General features: G+C 38.4%; 1 protein-coding gene across 1 annotated transcript in view; it reads left to right on the forward strand.

Moving 5' to 3' along the window:
- The window catches only part of ADAM10 (ADAM metallopeptidase domain 10), a 127,433-nt gene that overhangs the window by 61,995 nt on the left and 45,295 nt on the right, over window positions 1–20,143 (forward strand). Inside the window, exons 3-5 of the mRNA XM_048866285.2 lie at window positions 3,869–3,987; window positions 6,765–6,923; window positions 17,530–17,633. Coding sequence (XP_048722242.1) covers window positions 3,869–3,987; window positions 6,765–6,923; window positions 17,530–17,633 — 382 coding nt within the window. The remainder of the gene's footprint in view (window positions 1–3,868; window positions 3,988–6,764; window positions 6,924–17,529; window positions 17,634–20,143) is intronic.

Below are 20,143 nucleotides of genomic sequence, written 5' to 3' on the forward strand. Positions count from 1 at the left end.
TATGTTTAAATAATGGATGTAAAAGATGTCAATATTGATCTGATAACTGTTTCCATGCCCGCAGATTAAGGGGAAAGTAAAGATGGAAAGAGTCAACAGTATTTATTATTATCACTACAAAAATGAAAATGACAAGCCAAGTAAAACCCTTTTTATGTGTGCTTATTTCAGGTTTGTCTCTCTAATTTGATTAGTTATTCTTCAAATACAAAAAAATTCTCTTAGCAGTTCTGTGTAATGAAATTTTCCAGTTTGGCATGTACCTGTAACAGCTATTGTAATTATTTTGATATATAAATTACTTGTGTTCAGTTATGGCTGTGGCTTATTTAAAAAGCCGATTACTATATCCATGTATGGAAAACCATTTAAAATAAAAATGCAAATCTGGAATTTAAAAAGGAAATTTCTTTCCAGTAGAGATGTAAAATGTTAACTGGTTAACCAGTAAGCATTAGTCTGAGGCAGGATGTATGCAGAGTTGTAGCCATGTCGGTCCCAGAATATTAGAGTGGATCATGGTATGCATCTATGTCACAAAACAAATTAGGAAGGATGGTTTAGTGGTTAAGGCATTGGACTGGGGCTAGGGAGATTGGAGGTAATACCCTGCCACAGGCTTCCTGTGTGAATCTTGGGCAATCTCTTAATCTCTGTTCCTCAGCTTCCTATTTACAAAATGGAGGTAATATTATGTTGTCTTGTATATTTAGATTGTAAGCTCTTGAGAGCAGGGCCATCTCTTGCTATGCTTATATAGTACCTAGAACACTGAGTCCCTGATTTCAGTAAGAGTCTCTACAAGAGGAGAGGAGGATAATATTCTGTAACACAATCTCCATCCAAGATTTCAGTAAGGATAATTGTCTCTGTAGCCTGAGAAGGATGAATGTCTGTCTGTGTTGCACACGTGAATTTACGTTATGTTAAGTCCGCCTGCCAGTGAAGCTCTGATTGGAACCTTTGTGTTATGAGGCACGTATGTTGTGAGGGAAATGTGTTCTTTGACAGCATCTCCAACTTCTGCCACTGTTCCCTTCCTATGTGATTCTAGAGCTGGGTAAGTTCTGCTGCTGATAGGGGAGCATTTGGTTCCTTGCTAGGAGAAAAGGGGAGGGTAGTATTTTAAAAGATGCATTTTAGAGAACAAAGGGGACACACTTTCTCCATGAAACAGGCAATTCATAGTGCAGAGCACATGTTCTTTCTGTACAAGGTTGCATTTTGCCTCTTATACTGAAGTGCCTACCACTTTGGTGTGAGTAAGCCATCACACGCAGCCGGCCAACAGAATTCAGCTTGCAGGCAGCCATGGTAAGCCCTAGGGGCATGCAGGTTCTGCTTCTTTCGCATTCATTTCAATGCTTTCAAACTGCCAGGCCCCCTTTGCCATAGCAAGCAATGCCTGGTGGGTTTGCCATATAAAAGGAGGGCCTACAGGCTCTCTGGGATAATCTCTTCACACAACACCCCACACACACCCCCAGCACTCACCACGTGGCTCCGATGAGGCTCTGAGCAGGGGTGAGCCCTTTAAACTAAACATGAACAGCTCAGCGCGGCTGGGTTTTCCCTCTACCGCGTGGCTCCAATAAGGTTCTTACTCACCAGAAGTGCCTTCTCCAGGGTCATGGTCCGGGAGGCCGCCTTGGGATTGGGGGGAGGCTGTTGGCTCCAGCGTTAAGCATAGTTCCTGGCTAGGGGGGAGAACTGATTCCCCACTTGCCACCTGTGCACTGTCCTCCTCCTCGTCCTCCAATAACTCATCCTCCTCTCTCCGTGCAACTCCCCCCTTGCAGGTGTCCACGGACAGTGGTGGGGTAGTGGTGGCATCACCCCCCCTCCCCCCCCCCAATTGCATGCAGCTCATGGTAGAAGCGGCATGTATGGGGCTGTGACCCAGAGTGCCCATTCGCCTCCCTGGCTTTTTGGTATACTTGCCTGAGCTCTTTGATTTTTGTATGATACTGCTCTGTGTAGCCTTTTTCCGTCATGGCCCTGGAGACTTCTTAGCATATGTATTTGTGTTTCTTTTTTTGGAACGTAGTTCTGCCATAACAGATTAATCTCCCCAACATGTGATGAGATCCAGTACCTCCCGTTCAGACCATGCTGGAGCTCATCTGCAAATCCAGGACTGCATGGTCTCTTGTGATGGCATGGTCGCCTGTGATGATGGTGACCAAACAGGAAATGAAATTCAAAAGTTCCCGGGGCTTTTACTGCCTACCTGGCTCGTGCATCGGAGTTGAGAGTGTTGTCCAGAGCGGTCACAAGGGAGCATTCTGGGATAGCTCCCAGAGGCCAATAACGTTGAATTGCGTCCGCAGTACCTGAAACCCGGAACTGCAATCTGGATTTTAACGCTACTCCACTTGCCAAGGTGGAGTACAGACATCTGATTAAAGAGCCCTTTAAATCGAAAAAACCGGTTTGGTCATGCAGACAGAATCAGTTTTATTTCAAATTAACTCTGCTAATTCCGAAATAACCGCGTACTGTAGACCCGGCCTTAGGTGGCTGGCTTCATGTGCATCCACTCCTTTGGTGTTTAGCAGTGGCAGCAGCACCTGTGTCCATCTCATTGTTTGAATGTACAGTAAGGCACTCCTGTAATGAGGAAGAGTCATACAATAGAAATAAGACCTAAATGAAACTGATATTGCAAACTTCATTAAAAACAAAACCCAGGTTGATTTTATTTTATTTTATTTTAAGAGCTTTCTAGTATTGGGAGGGTGATTCTACATGCAAAACATAATGTTTAAATGTTGCAGTCCTGATTAATTTAGATGACTAAAATAAGTTTCCAGGTAAAGGGGATTATTATTTTTGTTCAATTGGCCTATGCAGTTGTTGATTTTAAAAAATTCTTCAGTAATGTGGCACTTGTCATACTGTAATACAAATAATAGCATTGGAGTCAAAATGAATTTTGGGCTTAATAGTTGTGGATCACTAGTGGTGTATTAGTTATTGCAGCAATTACGATATTTCAGTTCTTGCATTTTTCAGACAATAACCTTATCTTGGCTTAGTGAAAGGACTGTTTTTATTCATTAATTACAAAGTTAGTTTGTAAAAATTGTCATGTTTATTTAAAAAAAAATTAAAAAATCAACCAAGTTGACATGTTTTATGTCTTGATAACTTTTTCTTCCACTTAAATTAGAGGTTGAATCATAAACTTGTGCTCCTGATTTCCAAAGAGAGATCATTTATATTTCTAGTGGGATTAAATGTAGTCTGAGTGTTAAATATAAGTAAATCTGTTCAATTTAGATAGAATTGAACTGCTATAGTTACATGTAGTAATCCCTACATATTTTTGTGGACTTTTTATTACAAGTGTTGGTGTCCATCTTATTTTTGAATTTCATATCCAGTTAAGCCAACAGTATACCTAGACTTTAAGTCTCTATGCTGGAAATTGCAAGCAAAATAAACTGAAAATGAAGAGATTACTAACTTGAATAGTTTTATAATACATTATCAAAGAAAAGATGGCTCTTCCTTCAGTTACTCCCGCGTTTTATGGAGGAGTGAGAACAAAATCCATAGTTAAGGCTGAGCAGGTAAGATTAGGTTTGTGAACTTTAAGACTGGCCATGATTTCTTTCTCACATTATTTTGTTAGTACAGTTACATCAGAAACATCTGAATGCCATTATGTACTGAACTGAAATCATTCTTGTAATATGTTTGCCTGTCTCATGCTCTGTGTAAGGAATATTGTTTCCATATTGGTAATATTTTTAAAGGATTTGCAGGGTGTATTTACAACCTACATTTTAACACAGTCTGTATTCAGCAGTGCTTGTGTAATTGAAATTATATTTCAGTTTACTATCTTTTGTTTACTTCATAGACACTTCAACCTTCGAATGAAGAGAGATACATCCCTCTTTAGTAATGACTTCAAAGTAGAAATATCAAATAAAGTAGTTGATTATGATACCTCCCATATTTACACTGGACACATATATGGTAAGTACAACAATTTCACATTGACTAAAAAGTGCAATGATTTTAAGCAAATGCTATTTTATTTTAATGTTGCTTTGACTTATGAAGTGGAAAATATTTGATCAAATTGTTCAAAAATATTAATTTAAAATTTCCTTAATTGAAAAAATACTAAAATGTGATGCATGGACCGTTGATTAATCTTTTCCTAACTTAGTTTTGGTGGACTTATTGCAAAATATTTTCTTAACTTTTTTTTGGAGTCATTGAGTCTGAATGGCCTTCATTTTAAGTACCTTTTCAAGAATGTGGGTACTGCACTTCCGAATATAGTCTTTCTTTCTTTCCTTCCTTCCTTCCCTCCTTCCTTTCAAACAGATGGTGACTTCAGTCTGTATATTTTCACTTAAAGATGAACTAAACCAGATGGCTGAACACTTGATTTGACCATCCCCTATCCAGTTATACTACTAAGTGGCCCAACTACATTATCAGGCAACATGGTACCTGAGGGATTCTGACAAGCAATGTGGTGAAATTAGACACCCATATACCAAAAGGAGGCCCCTGTAAAAATTGTGTGTAATCTGGTGCTTAGCCCTTGGAACAAGCTGAACGTGGAAGCTAGTCCTGACCTTCCCCATGATGCTTTCTGGAAAAACTTGAAGTTTTCTGCTAAGTTTCTACAAGGATTATGAAATGGCTACAGGTGATAGAGTATGAAAAATTGAATTTGATGCCCATTCAAATTTACTTCCATTTAAGAGTTCGCATACCTTGAACTATATAACTTTATGCTCACACGAATGAATGGTGAAGGGAATCCAGAGAGTCTTCACCAGCATAGAATCAATAACTCAGTCATTAACTATAAATGCCTGCATTCCAGAATATATATAACTGGAGATGTAAACTCTGGGGGAGAAGAGTGGTCTCCCCTACTGGTGGTTCATACATTGTTAATGGGAACCAAAATCTTTTGTGTATCTCCATAAGAGAGCACCATCTACAAAGTGATGTACTTATGGTATCTTCCCCATCTTGCACCCCTCCTTGCACCCCATCCCCCCCAAAGTTGGAAGACATGCAGGGATACATAGTTGGTTTCCTTAAGTGTGTTCTGGGCTCAAATTTTGTGTGTGTGTAAATTTGCAGTCTTTTTTTTTTTCATGGTTGTCTTGGGATACAGCCCCTACAAAATGTTGTGCTTTTACATTTCAAAGTGCTTGAATGCTTGTGTATAGCCAGACTGTCTTCAAGACAGCTATGTCCTGTCAGAGTCTGAGGTAAGCTATGTAGTGGAAATCTGGGGTTATTTGATTAAAGGGTTCGTGAGAGAGGGTCACACAAATGACCAGCTTTTAATTTGCTAAGTGCTCTAAAATCAGGTACACAGTGAAGCTAGGGTAGGGAGCTGAAAATAAGCAGGCAAAGCTTATACCATGGACTGGTACGTAGTTCTCAGAGTTTGCACGGGTGGGATGTAAGGTCAGGGAAATTGTAGGAGGCTCATCTTAAGACTAAAGATCAGTTTGCGATCTTCAAGGAAATGCTTAGTGAATGAGAGGCTCTGGCAATTGATCTACTCACCTCAACTCAGCTGGTTGCTTGAGGAGGCTGGTGCTCATCTGCAGTCCCAGTGACCATGAGTTCAGATCCTCTCCTCCATCTGACTCTTGTGATTGAGTTTTAAGCATGTGGAGACTACATACAGATTCATCTGGGTTCATCTTGTCTCTGGAATCAGAGCCATTCTCAAATGCAAATGATCTGCTGGGTCCTAAAGGGGTACCCAGGCTGAAAGTCTACTCACCAGTCCTGCTGTTCTTTCCAACTGCTAACTGTAGACATGTGAGAAGTGCTAGCAAAGCCTCTCTACAGCACCCCTTTGGTCCTATAATTGCCCCTTAATCATGCCCTATATAATTTTTTGAAAACTGGAAATTCACATGGAAAAATATATTTGTAGGATATACGTGCTCCGCCATTGCCTTGTGCCTCATTCTATTTCAGAACATAAGATTAACTTCCCCAATTTAAACATTGGCAAATAAGCAAATGAAAAGTTGAAATGACTTTCCCATATGAGCTTAATTCTTTTTTAATCCTTCATGCCTGAACAGAGGAGTCTTCATCATCCCTTAGTCTCTTCCAACCAGTAGCAAGTATTCAGATCACTGATGCTTTACAGAATACAGTGAGTGTCCATTTAATAGCCTGAATAGGAGTGCTGATTTGGATCTGTACAGGGCTTGGTTAGGGAAAGGGCGTTATGATACTGTGGTAATCCCAGTTCCTGTAGCAATCCCTGTGGGGGGAATCACTTGGTTTTGTGGGAAAGTATTGCTTTAACACTTTTCAATGTTTTGCTTTTTAACACTTATTTTGTTCTTGTAACACTAACCTTTTAAGATACATGTAAGAGGACCCTAATTCTGCATTTCTTGGTTTGCCAATGTTGGAATTTTAGGAATTAGGCTCATATTCTGGACGATCATGAGTACAGGACTTTGCTGAGTACCTATTACTTTCTGTATGTTAACTGTTTTGCATGTGAATAAAAATATATCTGAGGTGGTCATGGGAATTTTAGTTTTAGAGCTTTGTTCTTCAGACTTTCCTTTTCAAATTCATATTTCAGGTGTACTCTCGTAAGTAAGGTTAATTCACACACTGTTTCCCTGTATTGATTTCAGAGTGTATTCTTTGGAATCGTTTTTGTATATAAACTGTAAGAATGTTTTGAGATGGGTATAAATGTTGTTTTTTCAAAACACATTTGCTGCTTTCTTTAATAGGTGAGCAGGGAAGCTTTAGCCACGGATCTGTTATTGATGGAAGATTTGAAGGATTCATCCAGACTCACAGTGGCACCTTTTATGTTGAGCCAGCAGAGAGATATATTAAGGACAGAACCCTACCATTTCACTCCGTCATTTATCATGAAGATGATATTAGTAAGTACTCCCACTTTGTGCTGTAGACAAAGCGAAAACGTTTTCATTAAATGTCAAACTGCCTAAGCCGTTGGTAAGTTTCAAACTCAGGGGTTTATGGAGACAAATATTACAAGATGCTCATTATCATACAACAGTACGAGTCATGATGTCCTGAAGTGATCCATGTGCAGTTATGGTCTGAAAGGAATCTAGAGCAGGCACAAACCTTACCCCACTTCAAACTTTTGTTGTTGTTTTATTATTCGCTAATTGGGCTAGTCCTCTAGCTGCAAGACTGGTGTACTAGTGGAGATCTTTCCTACAAAGTAAACACGAAGCCTTCCCTTGAGCTTGTTAAAATGTCACATACTGACCATGGTGCTTTCTTGTGAAGTTCTGTGGTATCCAAAAGGAGGGATGAGTAATCTAAATTCACATTAAAGTGCTCCTAGATTAATATAATTAGGTAAGAAAGATACCCAATTTAGCAGTGTAGAAAGCAACAGCTTTCCCTGCACACATGGGTCCCAGACTCCTTCAGACTGGTACTTAAAAGGTGCAGTAACAGCCAGCAGCTAGCATTTTGGAACACTGTTCTGATGGGAATTTTCAGTTGATGGGAAAGTGCAGAAAATGCTAGCTACTAAGGTCGTAGATTGTAAGGCTAGAAGGGACCATTGTAATTATCTTGTCAGTCTTCCTGTGTAATACAGGCCATAAGACTTCTGTACATTCTGAATTATTTCCTGTTCAAATTAGAGCATATCTTCTAGAAAACAATCCAATTTTGATTTAAAAATGGCCTAAGATGGAGAATCCACCTCCACCCTTGGTAAGTTTTCCCAGTGGTTAATGACCCTGTTAGAAATTTACATCTTATTTCCATTCTGAATTTGTCCAGCTTCAACTTCCAGCCATTGTATCATGCTGTACTCTTGTCTGCTACATTAAAGAGCCCATTATCAAAGTTTCATTTCCCACGTAGGTACTTATAGACTGCTCAAGTCCCCCCTTATCCTTCTCTTGTTAAACTAAATAGATTGAGCTCCTTGAGTCTATTGCTGTAAGGTAAGGCATTATTTTTTAATATTTTAATCATTCTCATGGCTCTTTTCTGAACCCTCTTCAATTTATCAACATCCTTCTTGAATTGTGGACCCCAGAACTGGACAGAGCATTCCAATAGTGGTTACACCAACACAGTAGAGGTAATAAAAACTCCCCACTCCTACTTGAGATTCCCTGGTTCATATATCCAAAGATCACGTTCGCAGCAGCCTTTTTGGACACAATACTACACTGGGAGCTGGTGTTCAGCTGATTATCCGCTGCAGAGCACATACCTTTTCTGAGTCACTGCTTTCCAGGATAGTGTCCCCTACTCTGCAAGTAGACTCTATTCTTTGATCTAAATGTATAACTTTACATTTGGCCATATAAAATATGTTCAGCCTTACCAAGTGATCCATATTGCTTTGTACCAGTGACCTGTCTTCCTTACCACTCCCTGAGCCTTTGCATCTGCATGTGCACGTTGATGATAATGTTAAGTAGTTATAGGGCCAGGAACTGATCACTGAGACCCAACTAGAAACATCCCCACTTGATGACTGTACCCTATTCACGATTCAATTTTGGGTCTGTCTATACTGCAGCTGGAGCTCAAGCTAACGCATTTTAAAAAAACAGCATGGGCGTCGCAGCATGGGCTCTCAAGCTTAGGGAGTCAGTACATGACATCAAAACTATTTTGCTTTATTTACCAGATTTATAATCTTGTCAAAAATATATAAAGTTTTAAAAGATCTATTTTCCATAATCCTGTGTCAGTTGCTTCCTTATTTTGGCAAGGAGCCATGTGCCCCCTGCTCACCCCACTGCAGGGGCAAGCTGGCCCCTTCCGGGAGCAGTGTGGGGCTGGGATAGGCAGGGAGTCTGCCTTAGCCTCGCTGCGCCCGCTGCCCAGTGGGAGCCACACCCCTTCCCAGAGCCAGCACCTCAAGCCCCAGCCCTGAGCTCCCTTCTGGAGCCAGCACCCCATACCCCCTTCTGCACCCTGAAACCCCTCCTACACCCCAAGCCCCAGTCCTGACCTCCTCCCAGAGCCAGCACCCCATATTCAGTCCTGCATCCAAACTCCCTCCCAGAGCCTGCACCCCTCACACCCTCCTGCACCCCAACCCCCTTCCCCAGGCTTAGCCAAGAGGCCTCTGTCACACTGTGAACCCCAGCCCAGTGAAAGTGAGCAATGGGGGGTGGAGTGGGCGGGGCTTTGGGGAAGGGGCGGGGCCTTGAGGAAGGGGCAGGGTAGATTCTGGGTTACCCTTAGATTCAAAAAACTGATCTTGGGCATAAAAAAGTTGGAGACCACTGCTTTAGAGGCTGCTGTTTTAACGTCCTCCTGAGTTTCTGTTAGAATGGGAAGAGTTTCTTCATCATCATCTCTTTAATTTTGCTTTGATTTTTCATTGATAGCTTAGGATAACTTCAGGGCTTCCGTACATTGAAATATTTTAAAAATTAATGTATAATGTTTACTAAGACACCTCAAAATGATTCAGTGAGACCCTATACTTTCTTTGCCTTTCAAAGCATACTGTCTTAGATATGTAATCTTGTTTGTAATTGTAGTTTAATGAAACAGGCTCTGTAGAACTTTTTAAAATGAAAACAAGAGCACACAAATCTTAGTTCCTCTTGCTGTATAATCTATAACTACTTCTAACTCTCATGAAATAGATGCAGATTGACATAGATAGCAGCTTGCACTGGAGGGGCAACAAAAAAAAAAACAACCACCTCTCAGTGCTAATTCACCAGGTTGTGGGGGAGGGGAAGGAATCTTTTTGCTTTAAGATGGAATATTTTTGGTCAGCCGTGTTTGAGCCTTTTGAAACAATATACTTTTTGAGCCTTTTCAGGCACCATAATGCAACATATGATTAGCATCTCAATGAAATCTTATTCAATAGACAAAAGGGTTTTTTGTAAATGGGGATTATATTGTCATCTTTATAAGAAGGCTTTTGTCTGTTACAGTGGATGTGGTGACCAGTGGAAGGCAGCCTTCTATTCATGACTTTGAACACAAAATGAATGATTTCAGATTCCTGAGCCACTCCCAGTCAAACTGTTTTATAACTCAGTGGCAATATGATGCAAATTAGTTACATTCATTGATGGATTAGTTTTAGAAACCAGTTTCTTCCACACACTAAGGCTTTCAAAGGAATTCTTTATTTATTTAAATATGTGAACTATATAATATGTTCACGAGTCACATTATTAAATACAAAATAACTTGCATGTTTACTCAGGTTAGTTGTGGAAGGGAAATCCTGCTCACAAATCTTTTACAGTAAGTCATAAAGGAAGTGGAAATTTTGGTGACCTCTTCAAGGCCTTGGAAAAGTTGCGTATTAACTTTTAATTGTTTAAAAAAAAAAAATCCTGTACCTGTTTTGATGAGTCCTTATTTTGGTAATGTAGCATTATTCATCATTTACAAATTGTGTTTTTTTAATTACAACTTGCATTTCTGTGCCCCCTACTTTTGGTCACCATCTTGTAGATAAAAATATTTTTGAAGGTGTTATGGGAACCGAGTGTGAGTGATTGATAGTTCAGAAAAAAACTACTCCTTTAATACAGGTTTAACGTATAAATAGAAGTTTTAAAATTGTTAGTTTTTCTTAAATCACTTCTAGTGAGGAACCATGTGTCTAAATCCAGTGTACTTTTAATTATTTAACCATACATTGCTTAGTTGATAGCACTGTTTACTAACAAATAGGAAAAAAAAAAAAAAAATCAAGAGTGACCTGGTTTCTTGCTCTCCAGACTGATATTATACTTGGTATTCTGACAGAGTAAAAAATGATTTCTTACTTAAAACATCCCTGGTTACTAATGTCATTACATGTAACTGGGAGGCAGAATAGCTATGAAGTGTTAAAGTGTTATGGCTGTCACTAAATATTAAGTAAGGAGAGTAGGGATTTTAAAGGGATTATGTGTAAAAAGTTCCCCAATGTGGCCTCTGTTTCAAATATCTAACACTTGTAGGAGAATAGGAAAAATAGTTTTACGGTTGTTCAATGTATTACCTTGCAACTCTTTGGCCAGAAGATCATCCTATTTTACATCCAGTGCAGGCTTAGTAGAGAGGTCCAGGTGCCCTTCTTAGGTTTACTGGAAAGTTGTGGTGCGGAAGGGGTGTCCGAACTTGGCCTTTTGAAGACATATGCTCCTCTGCTGGTCAGCTCTGCGAAAGCTGGAGCTAGGATCAAGGGCTATTTCAGGACAACTGGAGAACCAGATGGGAGCTATGCTTCCTACAGGAGTTTAAAAGCATCAGAGAAGCGCTGCCTAATCCATTGTGATTCAAGGAAGCATCATTACTTTAGCACTCACCATCATAGGCTATTCTGGCACCTCCTCCTCATCCCCCAAGTTCAGAGTCATGCCCACACTGAAATGAATGGGCAGTCCTTGCTGCCCTGCTGCTCCTTGGACAGCAGAAATGTAGTGCTACTGATATATTTTTTTTTTAAGTGGATATGAGTTCTGTTTGGAACTATATTACTCTGAATACTAGCATAGCCACAACTTCTAATAATTTAGTGGTTTTGGAATGTACAGCTATCTGTCAAAAGGATAATAATTAATCCAAACTTGTTTGGTGTCAATATTCCAATTGAACAATTAACAGCCAGCAGAAAAAGGTCCTAAAAAAGTTCTAGTCTCATCTCAGTAAATTTTCTCTAAAAAGTTGCCATCATGGGAAGGATCTTCATTTTGAGTAGCATTTGCTATAGTAAAACGGCTTGAAAAATTCCTGACTGCAAATGTGGTATCACTTGTACCAGAATCTCAAGCCAGCTCCCTTGGTAGAGATGGTAGGCACCATCAGCTAGTTAGTGTCTCGATACACTGATAATATGGCTTGGGTGTGTCTGTTGTGTTTTGATATCACTTAAAACCTCTTTAAGGTTGCTACTGCACAAAGGGCCTCTTGTCCCCTAAAACTTTTTGAAAATGGGACTTCAAAACCCCATATTCAGATATGAGAAACCCTAGGAAAATATTCATTTAAGGGGTCTCTACATATCTCTGAAAAGAATGCTACGGTTATAAGAAAAAACAAACCACAAACTTATAAGTCCATTTGAGATACAAGCTGTTGGTATCATTCTTTTGGAAGTGGGAAATATCTGCCTAAACTGCAGGAAACAGACTTTAGGAAATCCCTGAGTGCATTCTTAGCTTCTTAAACTGTGATCTTGTTGCCTGAAAAGGCAGCTCATTGTTGACAGATCCCACCAAACACTATTTTCGTTATCGGTGCTGCTGAACAGGCCATATTGAAGGTCCTGTTGGACTGTAAGAACAAGAGTCCTAATTTAGATTTGTGGTGGCCAGTGAGTGGCTTTTATTTATTTATTTATTTTTTAAGGAAGGGGTTTCTATTGCCACCCTGAAGATTGTGTGGTGGTTGTGTATGTGAAATCTGCTGGTACACATGTGCTGTTGGTCATCACTTTCTATTGGCCGTCACTCTTTAGCTCCCCAGAAATTCAAGTGTGAGGTTTATCTTGGAGCCAGGCAACTTGGTTCAATAAAATCATCCTAAACTAGCATTAATTTTGGAAAAAATCCTGGTTAAGTCAGCAATTTAAAAAAAAATTTGGTTTATTGCATGCCACAGCTTAGGTCGCAGCCATCCTCTCTAAAAATATTAAAAAATACAGAACATAAGAGCACTTATGAGGAAGCTGACATGCCTAATTGGGGTAAAAAAGGTCTTGTGATGACATTGTCACTAGTTTAGGGAAAGCTGCCAAAATCCTGTAAAAAATAGCTGAAAAGATCCTGGCAACAGCCAGTCACTGAACATTCATTATCAGTAAAATTAAAAAATAAGTTGGAGAATTTATGACTTGTGTTGTCAATCTTCTTGCAAACACGACCATTTACAGTAATCTTTATATTTAGGAACTGGGCCATAAATCAAATAGCTTATTTTTGAAAGTTTTCATTTTGACAGAGAAAATTTTTTTTAAAATCTCTCTATAAAACACATTTAAGAAATAGTTTTTATATAAAGTCTGTGTGCTACTACACTATTTCTCTCAGGTAAGGAAAGCTTGTTAACCGTATTCTTTAAAGTCCTAGACAATGGATTAACAGAAAAATCATATGTGTATTGTAGAATCTTCTTAATTGGTTTGGGTCTACAGCAAAAGTAATATTATGTGGCTTTGTAAATTTCAGTGTGTTGTAGTGTTAAACCCTACAAGAAAAGTTAAGTACTCACCTCAAATCCTAAAATAGAAAATGAAATACTAGGGTTTTTCTGTTCAGTCTTTTCTGAGACTGCCTACTACCTTTTTCTTCTGTGATTGTGGAAATGTGTGTAACATTGTTTCTGGGGTAGAAAAGGGTATGGGGAGGAATATATGGTGCATTTCAACTTGAATTATTGATCTTCCTTTTTGTTTTTGTTGTTGCTTGAGAATGATCCAGCACCAGGACTGCTTGCTTTGTTCTTATTCTCGCCCCACTCCCCCACCCATTCCTTCACTATCCCACCACCAGAAAATGAAATCCTCCAAAAGATGATTGATTTGTGTTTAAGGGCCTTTAAAAGAAACATACCTTATGATAACCTTTGCCAATATTAGATTTGCAACAAAAACTAACGTGTGACCTTCATTACATCATGTGACTAAAGCTGATTATGAACATAATTGGATTTAAGACACAGCTTATTTAAAGTTTCCCTGTAAATTCAATTCCCCTCCTTCACAACTGGCAGTATTAAACAGTAAAACATCAGACAGACTTTTGCCCATGCTGGGTAGAAGTATAAATATTGTGCACTTATCTAGTTCAAAGATTTTCCCATAGAACGAAGTATTGCTGTTCTGAGTTGTGATATTTCATTGAAAAGAAGATATGAGTGTTCCAAACATTTCTTGTAATGCAGCCATATTTTCCAAAGACGTGGACAATAGATCCTACAATATTAACAGTGTATTAAACTAATGGACTTTTGTTTATCCATAAACAAGTGCTGTTTCTCAACCTATCTTTGAAAAGCAGTATTTCTTGAAACTTGCAGACTACGCAAAGCAAAGCTCACTCAGCCGTTCAATAGTGCAGTAATCTTCCTGCAAATATCTAACTCAGGAACACGTAAGCTATAAGAAGATCTATGCTAATTATTAAATATAATGAAAAGGTTATTTTTACATACATATATCAGTTTGAGATTTAATTTAAAACCACAATTTGTACTGAATACTGTATCTTTAAAACTAGAGTTCACTGTATGATATACTTCCATTTGACTCTAACATTCATCCCGACTTGATCCTTTGACATCAGGAATTGGGATTTGAAAGAGAAGGCTCCCATCTTACGTTCATTTCCCTAGATAGGAAATTAAACCATTTCAGGGAAATGTACATTGAATTCATTTGACATTGGAATAGAATTTTAATGTAAGTGGATAGAAATGTATTTTTCTTTGAAAATGCAAATTTCAAAATAGTTTTAAAATTAAGTTGTTTTTGGCAAAAGTGATTGTGTAAACTTCCCCTTACTCAACAGATATGCATGCCCCTTTCTGTTTTAATCACATCTAATTCTTCACTGAAAGTCATACTTTTATTCTGCCTTTCACCTAATCAGCAAAATGGTTAGCAAGCTGATACATTTAGAAATTTAGTGTTGAGTTTGTGAGGGACAAAAAGATCACAACTTTGAATGCAGTTCTCGGGTTCTCTGCATTGTCATTTAGAAAGTCCTTTTTACTTGTAAACTGAGGAAATTTGAATTGGAAGTTGGAGAAAATCAATATGGAACACCATTATTTCAATTTTAGTAAATTTTTCACTTAAGAAATTAAAGTTAAATATACAATAAATGACAGTGACTTGAATTTCTAAAAGGAAATCTGTAGCGGTAAGCTTAGACACTGCATTCTTGCCTACTGTGGAGTTAGCTGCTATTTAAAGAAAATGTCATTGGTTCATGCTAATTGTCCAGACAATAGCATTCATTGTCCTAGAGGCAAGTCTGTCACTCTTCACTTCCTTTTTGTGCACAGGATATTCCCATTCTTGCATCTCCTTTTCCCATAAGGTTCCCATTTCTCTTCTCTATTCTTCCTATTTTAAAAGCCAACATTTTCCCTAAATAGTAAATACCACTATTTGTAGCTTTGAAGTGGCCACTGCACATGTAGTGGGTGCCACCTACAGTTATACTGTACCATGTCCCTATTCTCATCTCAGGAAGCACATTTCTATTAGAACAGGAGAACACTACCATCTTGCATTTCAAATTGTTGAAACAAACTACTTTTGTTTAGTCAACATTGTGCAAGGGTAAATGCTTTATTCTTTGCTTTGTAGTATCAGTGATTTATGCTGCAGAAAACTAACTAGTTTTGTGGCATTGATCTGGATTCTGTACTCTAGGGGTATGGTGCAGTTAGAAATAGACTTTGAAGTTTATAACGGTTGTAGCTTAGTTTCCGTTAACTATCGGATTATAGTAATTCTAAATCTTGCTCTTCTCTCTGCTTCCCCACAAAGTTATTTTCATTTTTTAAAGCACGGTATGGCCATGTCTACATTAGACTTTCAACAGAGTAGCTCTATTGGTTGTGTCCCCCAAGTGTGTGATCTCGCACTGACTTAGTTAGCTCTTTTGGCAAAAGCTCCAGTCTAGATGCAGTTGTAATAGTACAGTTTTGCCAATATCTGTTTTGCTCAGGGTGGGGGTGTAAAATAAGCTGTAACAGTAAAAGCATAGCTTTGCTGGTGTAAACTGCCTCCACACTAGGACCACTTTGCTGGTATAGTATACAGGTCTACTTATACCGACCAGTAAAGCACTCCTACTGTAGACATAACTTATGGTTACACTCTGCCAAAACACTGACCAATAAGCTGTATTTACTGATACATCCAGTAAAACCAGAATGCCTCTGTAAGGTGGGAAACTGAGGCACAAGTCCACCCAATGGACTTAACAAGTTTTTTCCTTTGTAAATTTCAGACAAAATCATTGTCATTTAAAGTTTTCGATCATATATAACACAGTAAAATGGAGCAGATAGGGATCCAAGTTACTGACTTCTGTTGTACCGGGAAGCTCTCCATTTCATGATGGTCATCTCAGTCTCTGGACTGGTGTTCTCCAATTTGAGCCTTTGTTCACTTGAGTTTTCATACATTCTGTTCTTCATCATAAAAAGCATCCTAAATTATTTGTTAACCTTTATTTTTCTTATTTGAGTTAGAAATTTATAGGGAAGAACATGCCCTAATAGCAGCGCATTCTTATATTTTCCAAACATGGGTTTTTGGAGATTTTTTGTTCGGTTTAGTAGCAATGCTCATAAATCATTGAAAATCCTACTGTTACAATTTGAAGTACTTACTCAGTCTAGGGCCAAGATGTTTAATTGTTCCCCAACAGCTCTGAAAGTCTTTTGAAATATTAAAGTACCATATGACTTGTAAGGTTCTTTTAATTTTGTTTGTAGATGGCAGCAAAGGTTATAAAATACAACCCGTGCAACTTGTAAATATTCTACAGACTATTCAACTTGGGACACTATAGCACAATCTTCAGGCAACTTGGTCCAGTTGCTGGAAAATGGGACAGGGAATTAAGACGTGAATTCTTTTCCCAGTGCTGCCACAGACTTACTGTGCGACTGTGAACAACTCACTAAATTTCTGCGCCGTAGCTTTTCCTTTGTAAAAAGAGAGACCCACCTGTAAAATTCCGATCATTATGTAAGAAAATGGTTCTACGTATGGCCTAGTTTATATAAAATATACACTTCCCATAAGAGCAAATATATATATTTGAATATGTTTAACTTTAAGCTTACATTGAGTAGTCACTAGTGATTGTTTTGTTGTTGTCATATTCATGTTAGTGAGACTTAAATTTGTGGGTTGATGAGAGAATAAAGTTGCTCCAGTATAGTAAGAAAGTTCACAAGTGAATGAAGGATTTTAAAATCTGGCACTTGTTACTTTACATTAACAGAATGCCTTGGGTAGAATTAAAAATGACCAATATTGTAAAACAAGTAATAAGATAATTTCCTCTTGCCTACCAGGACCTAATTTCAAGGTCTTCCTTTCTTCAGCAAGAATTCATGACATTATTAGAACCAAATTAATGTAAGGAATACTTCTTTAATGGCCAATGATGTCATCAGCTCTTGCAGTCGAATCAAAATCCTAAACAGTCTGGTCAGATAAATGCTTCAGTTCACTTTTTTTTAAAGCTTACTTTTCATTCTAAAACTATCCATGTTTTAGTATTTTTTAGTATTTTAAGTTTCACAATTCATTTTTGTGTGAAAGAAACTGAGAAAAATTAAGTTAAGCTTGAAAAAATTCAGATATTCTGTTGCATACTCAAGTTGCAATCTCTGAAGATTAGAGATTTTTCCTTGAAGTATCAAGTGAGCAATATTGGACACTAACTGAAAATTAATCTGATACTTTCACATTTTATACATAAAAGTAAAATTTAAACAAATATTCACAAGTTGAAAAATCAAAATAACCTAATTTTCCCAACATTTTAGAGTATCCTCATAAATATGGACCACAAGGCGGTTGTGCAGATCATTCCGTGTTTGAAAGAATGCAGAAGTACCAAATGACTGGTGTAGAGGAACCAACAACACAGGTATAGCACATGGTATAATGGATCCTATTGATAAAATGAAAATTAAATATTGGTATTGCTCCTCTGTATGTGCCCATACACTCTTTTCCTAGCCCACCTCACCTGCCCTCCACTCAAAGTTGCCCATACAATTTCAGAGGACTTCTCCAGCTTAACAAAAGTATCTGAAAAATCATTTTCCTGTCTTTAAATTGTTTATATTTTGAAAGCTATTTAAATGTATGTCCAAAAGTTTACGTTCCTGAACACAGGTGTAGTATATATGCTGGTTGGTATGTTATGTTCATGTCAGTGAAGGTGCATATGTGCACAGGTACTTGGGTTTCAGTTGAGAATATGTTTTGTATACAGAACGGAGGTCTGGGTAGATGTTAACTCAAAGTTAGTTATTCTTACAGTATTATAGAGTGGCAGTAGCCACTCCATAATTAGGGTTGCAAATGAGTTCCTATTACCAGTCAGACTTTGCTTCTACACTACCTAAAATCTGCAACCAGTCATGTCAGCCGTGGAACTGAAAAGTTAGTCACGCTGAAAAGCCTATTTGTTTGTTTTTGTCTGGTGACTAGCAATTCAGCTTTAACCCACTGAAGACTAACCAGCTTCCTAAGGTTTCTGGGGAGAGGGAAGAGTGGTTGGTTCGTGAAGAGCAATCTATTGGTTACAGGCACAGGGGACCCAAGAGTTTCTTATGTCTGCAAGTAGCTCATTTTGTTACATGTAGATTCTTTGTACTATATCCATCACTATGGAATTTGAACACCTTCCAGAGGCAAATTAAGGAACATGGGTGGAATGAGCCTCAGAATGACTGCAGCAGGCAATGAAAGTTTGAATGGAAAGGCACTTAAAATTTACCCAATGTGGAGCCCTACTTTTTTGGTTCTCCTCGGATGCATAGGAGTTTAGGTGTTCCTTATGAGAACCTTGGGAGATCCACAGGAAGGAGGGAAGAATTGCCCCTCTGTGCTGTCCTTTGTAATCTTCTTAGTCTCCTAATTTCTCCCCTCACTGCCTCACATATTTTGAAATGTGCACAGAGGAGGGGATCCCCTCCTAGCAACCTTAATATCTTCAGCAAAGGCAAAATACTCTTTAGTGGATATTAGGAGATGCACAGATGAGGACTTCCACTCCTGTAGACCTCAGGAAGAAAATCATTCCAAGTCCTTTGCTCTGCCAAGTTCCATATTAGTTCTGAAAGACTAACGAAATGGTTATGAAACTATTAAGGTTGCAGATACATATCTGAATGTTACTTTTCAAGAACCTGTTAGCTTAAAAAAAGGCTAAAAATTAGATAAGGTTGTACTCCTTAAACACAACATTGCCTTCTTTAAAAGTAACCTTCACTCCACCCTCAGTAAAAACAGCACAGAGCAAACTGATCGCTGAATACCATAATCTCCATAAAACTGCATGTTCATATAACGTTAAAAACCATTATTGTAATCTTTCTTTCTTCCATTGGACTATGCCTTAGTTTAGACAATGGTTTGTGTCTCATTGTAATAAGCACTAAAATTTTCCTTTAATATATCCACCCTATATGTTAATATATTTTTGGAACTTTCAGTGAGGAAATCCTGCAAATACAGCTAATTACACGTGAAATATTTTCTTTTCTTCATTCCCTACATATTCTGGAAAGGGGGAGGGCCACAAAGCAAATTGCATCCATTTTCTGACCTTGAAGGGTAAAACCTGCTTCAGATGCTAATGGTTTAAATTAATTTTACTTTCAACAGACCTGCTCAGGTGGGATTTGCAAAGTGCTTTAGTGTTTTAGGAGCCAAAGTCTTACTGAAAATCAGTGTGAATTGTGTTAAGTCACTAAGATGCTGTTGAAAATTGCACCCACAGTCCCTTATGCTACAGTACTTGCAACTTTATTTTAATTATCTTGATTAATAAGTCAACTTGCTAAATTGAGTCTTTCAAAGCTGGCAGTATCCATCTAAGATCCTACCGAATAATCTCTTACATTATGGATTTGCTCCAAGTCCTTGTCTCTAGCTAAAAATGATCTTTCCAGTGTTAGGAATGTCCTGATCCCTAGTGTGGATGGTTTCAACTGTCATGACTATTTTCAGAGCTGTCCAATAGATTTACTTTCAGCGGTTAGATGATACTCTGCTGACAAAAGCACTGGTAGCCAAAACCCTATTTACACTGTGGCTCAAGAAATTGCTAACACTGGTGCAATTGAGCCAGTGCAGATGGATCCAGTGTTGGGAGCAACAGGACTTTTCCCCCAAAACTGCCATGTGTAGATGTGACCTACCAGAGGATGATGAGGCATAAATAGGGCCCTACCAAATTCATGGCCCATTTTGGTCAAATTCATGGTGGTAGAATTTTTAAAATCTAACTTTCATGATTTCAGCTATTTTAAATCTGAAATTTCACGGTGTTGTAATTATAGGAGTCCTGACCCAAAAAGGAGTTGTCAGGGGAGGTCACAATGTTATTGTAGGGGGGATTGCACTACTGCTATCCTTACTACTTTG

The sequence above is a fragment of the Caretta caretta genome, chromosome 10, assembly GCF_965140235.1.
Source record: "Caretta caretta isolate rCarCar2 chromosome 10, rCarCar1.hap1, whole genome shotgun sequence".
NCBI classification, from domain to species: Eukaryota; Metazoa; Chordata; order Testudines; family Cheloniidae; genus Caretta; species Caretta caretta.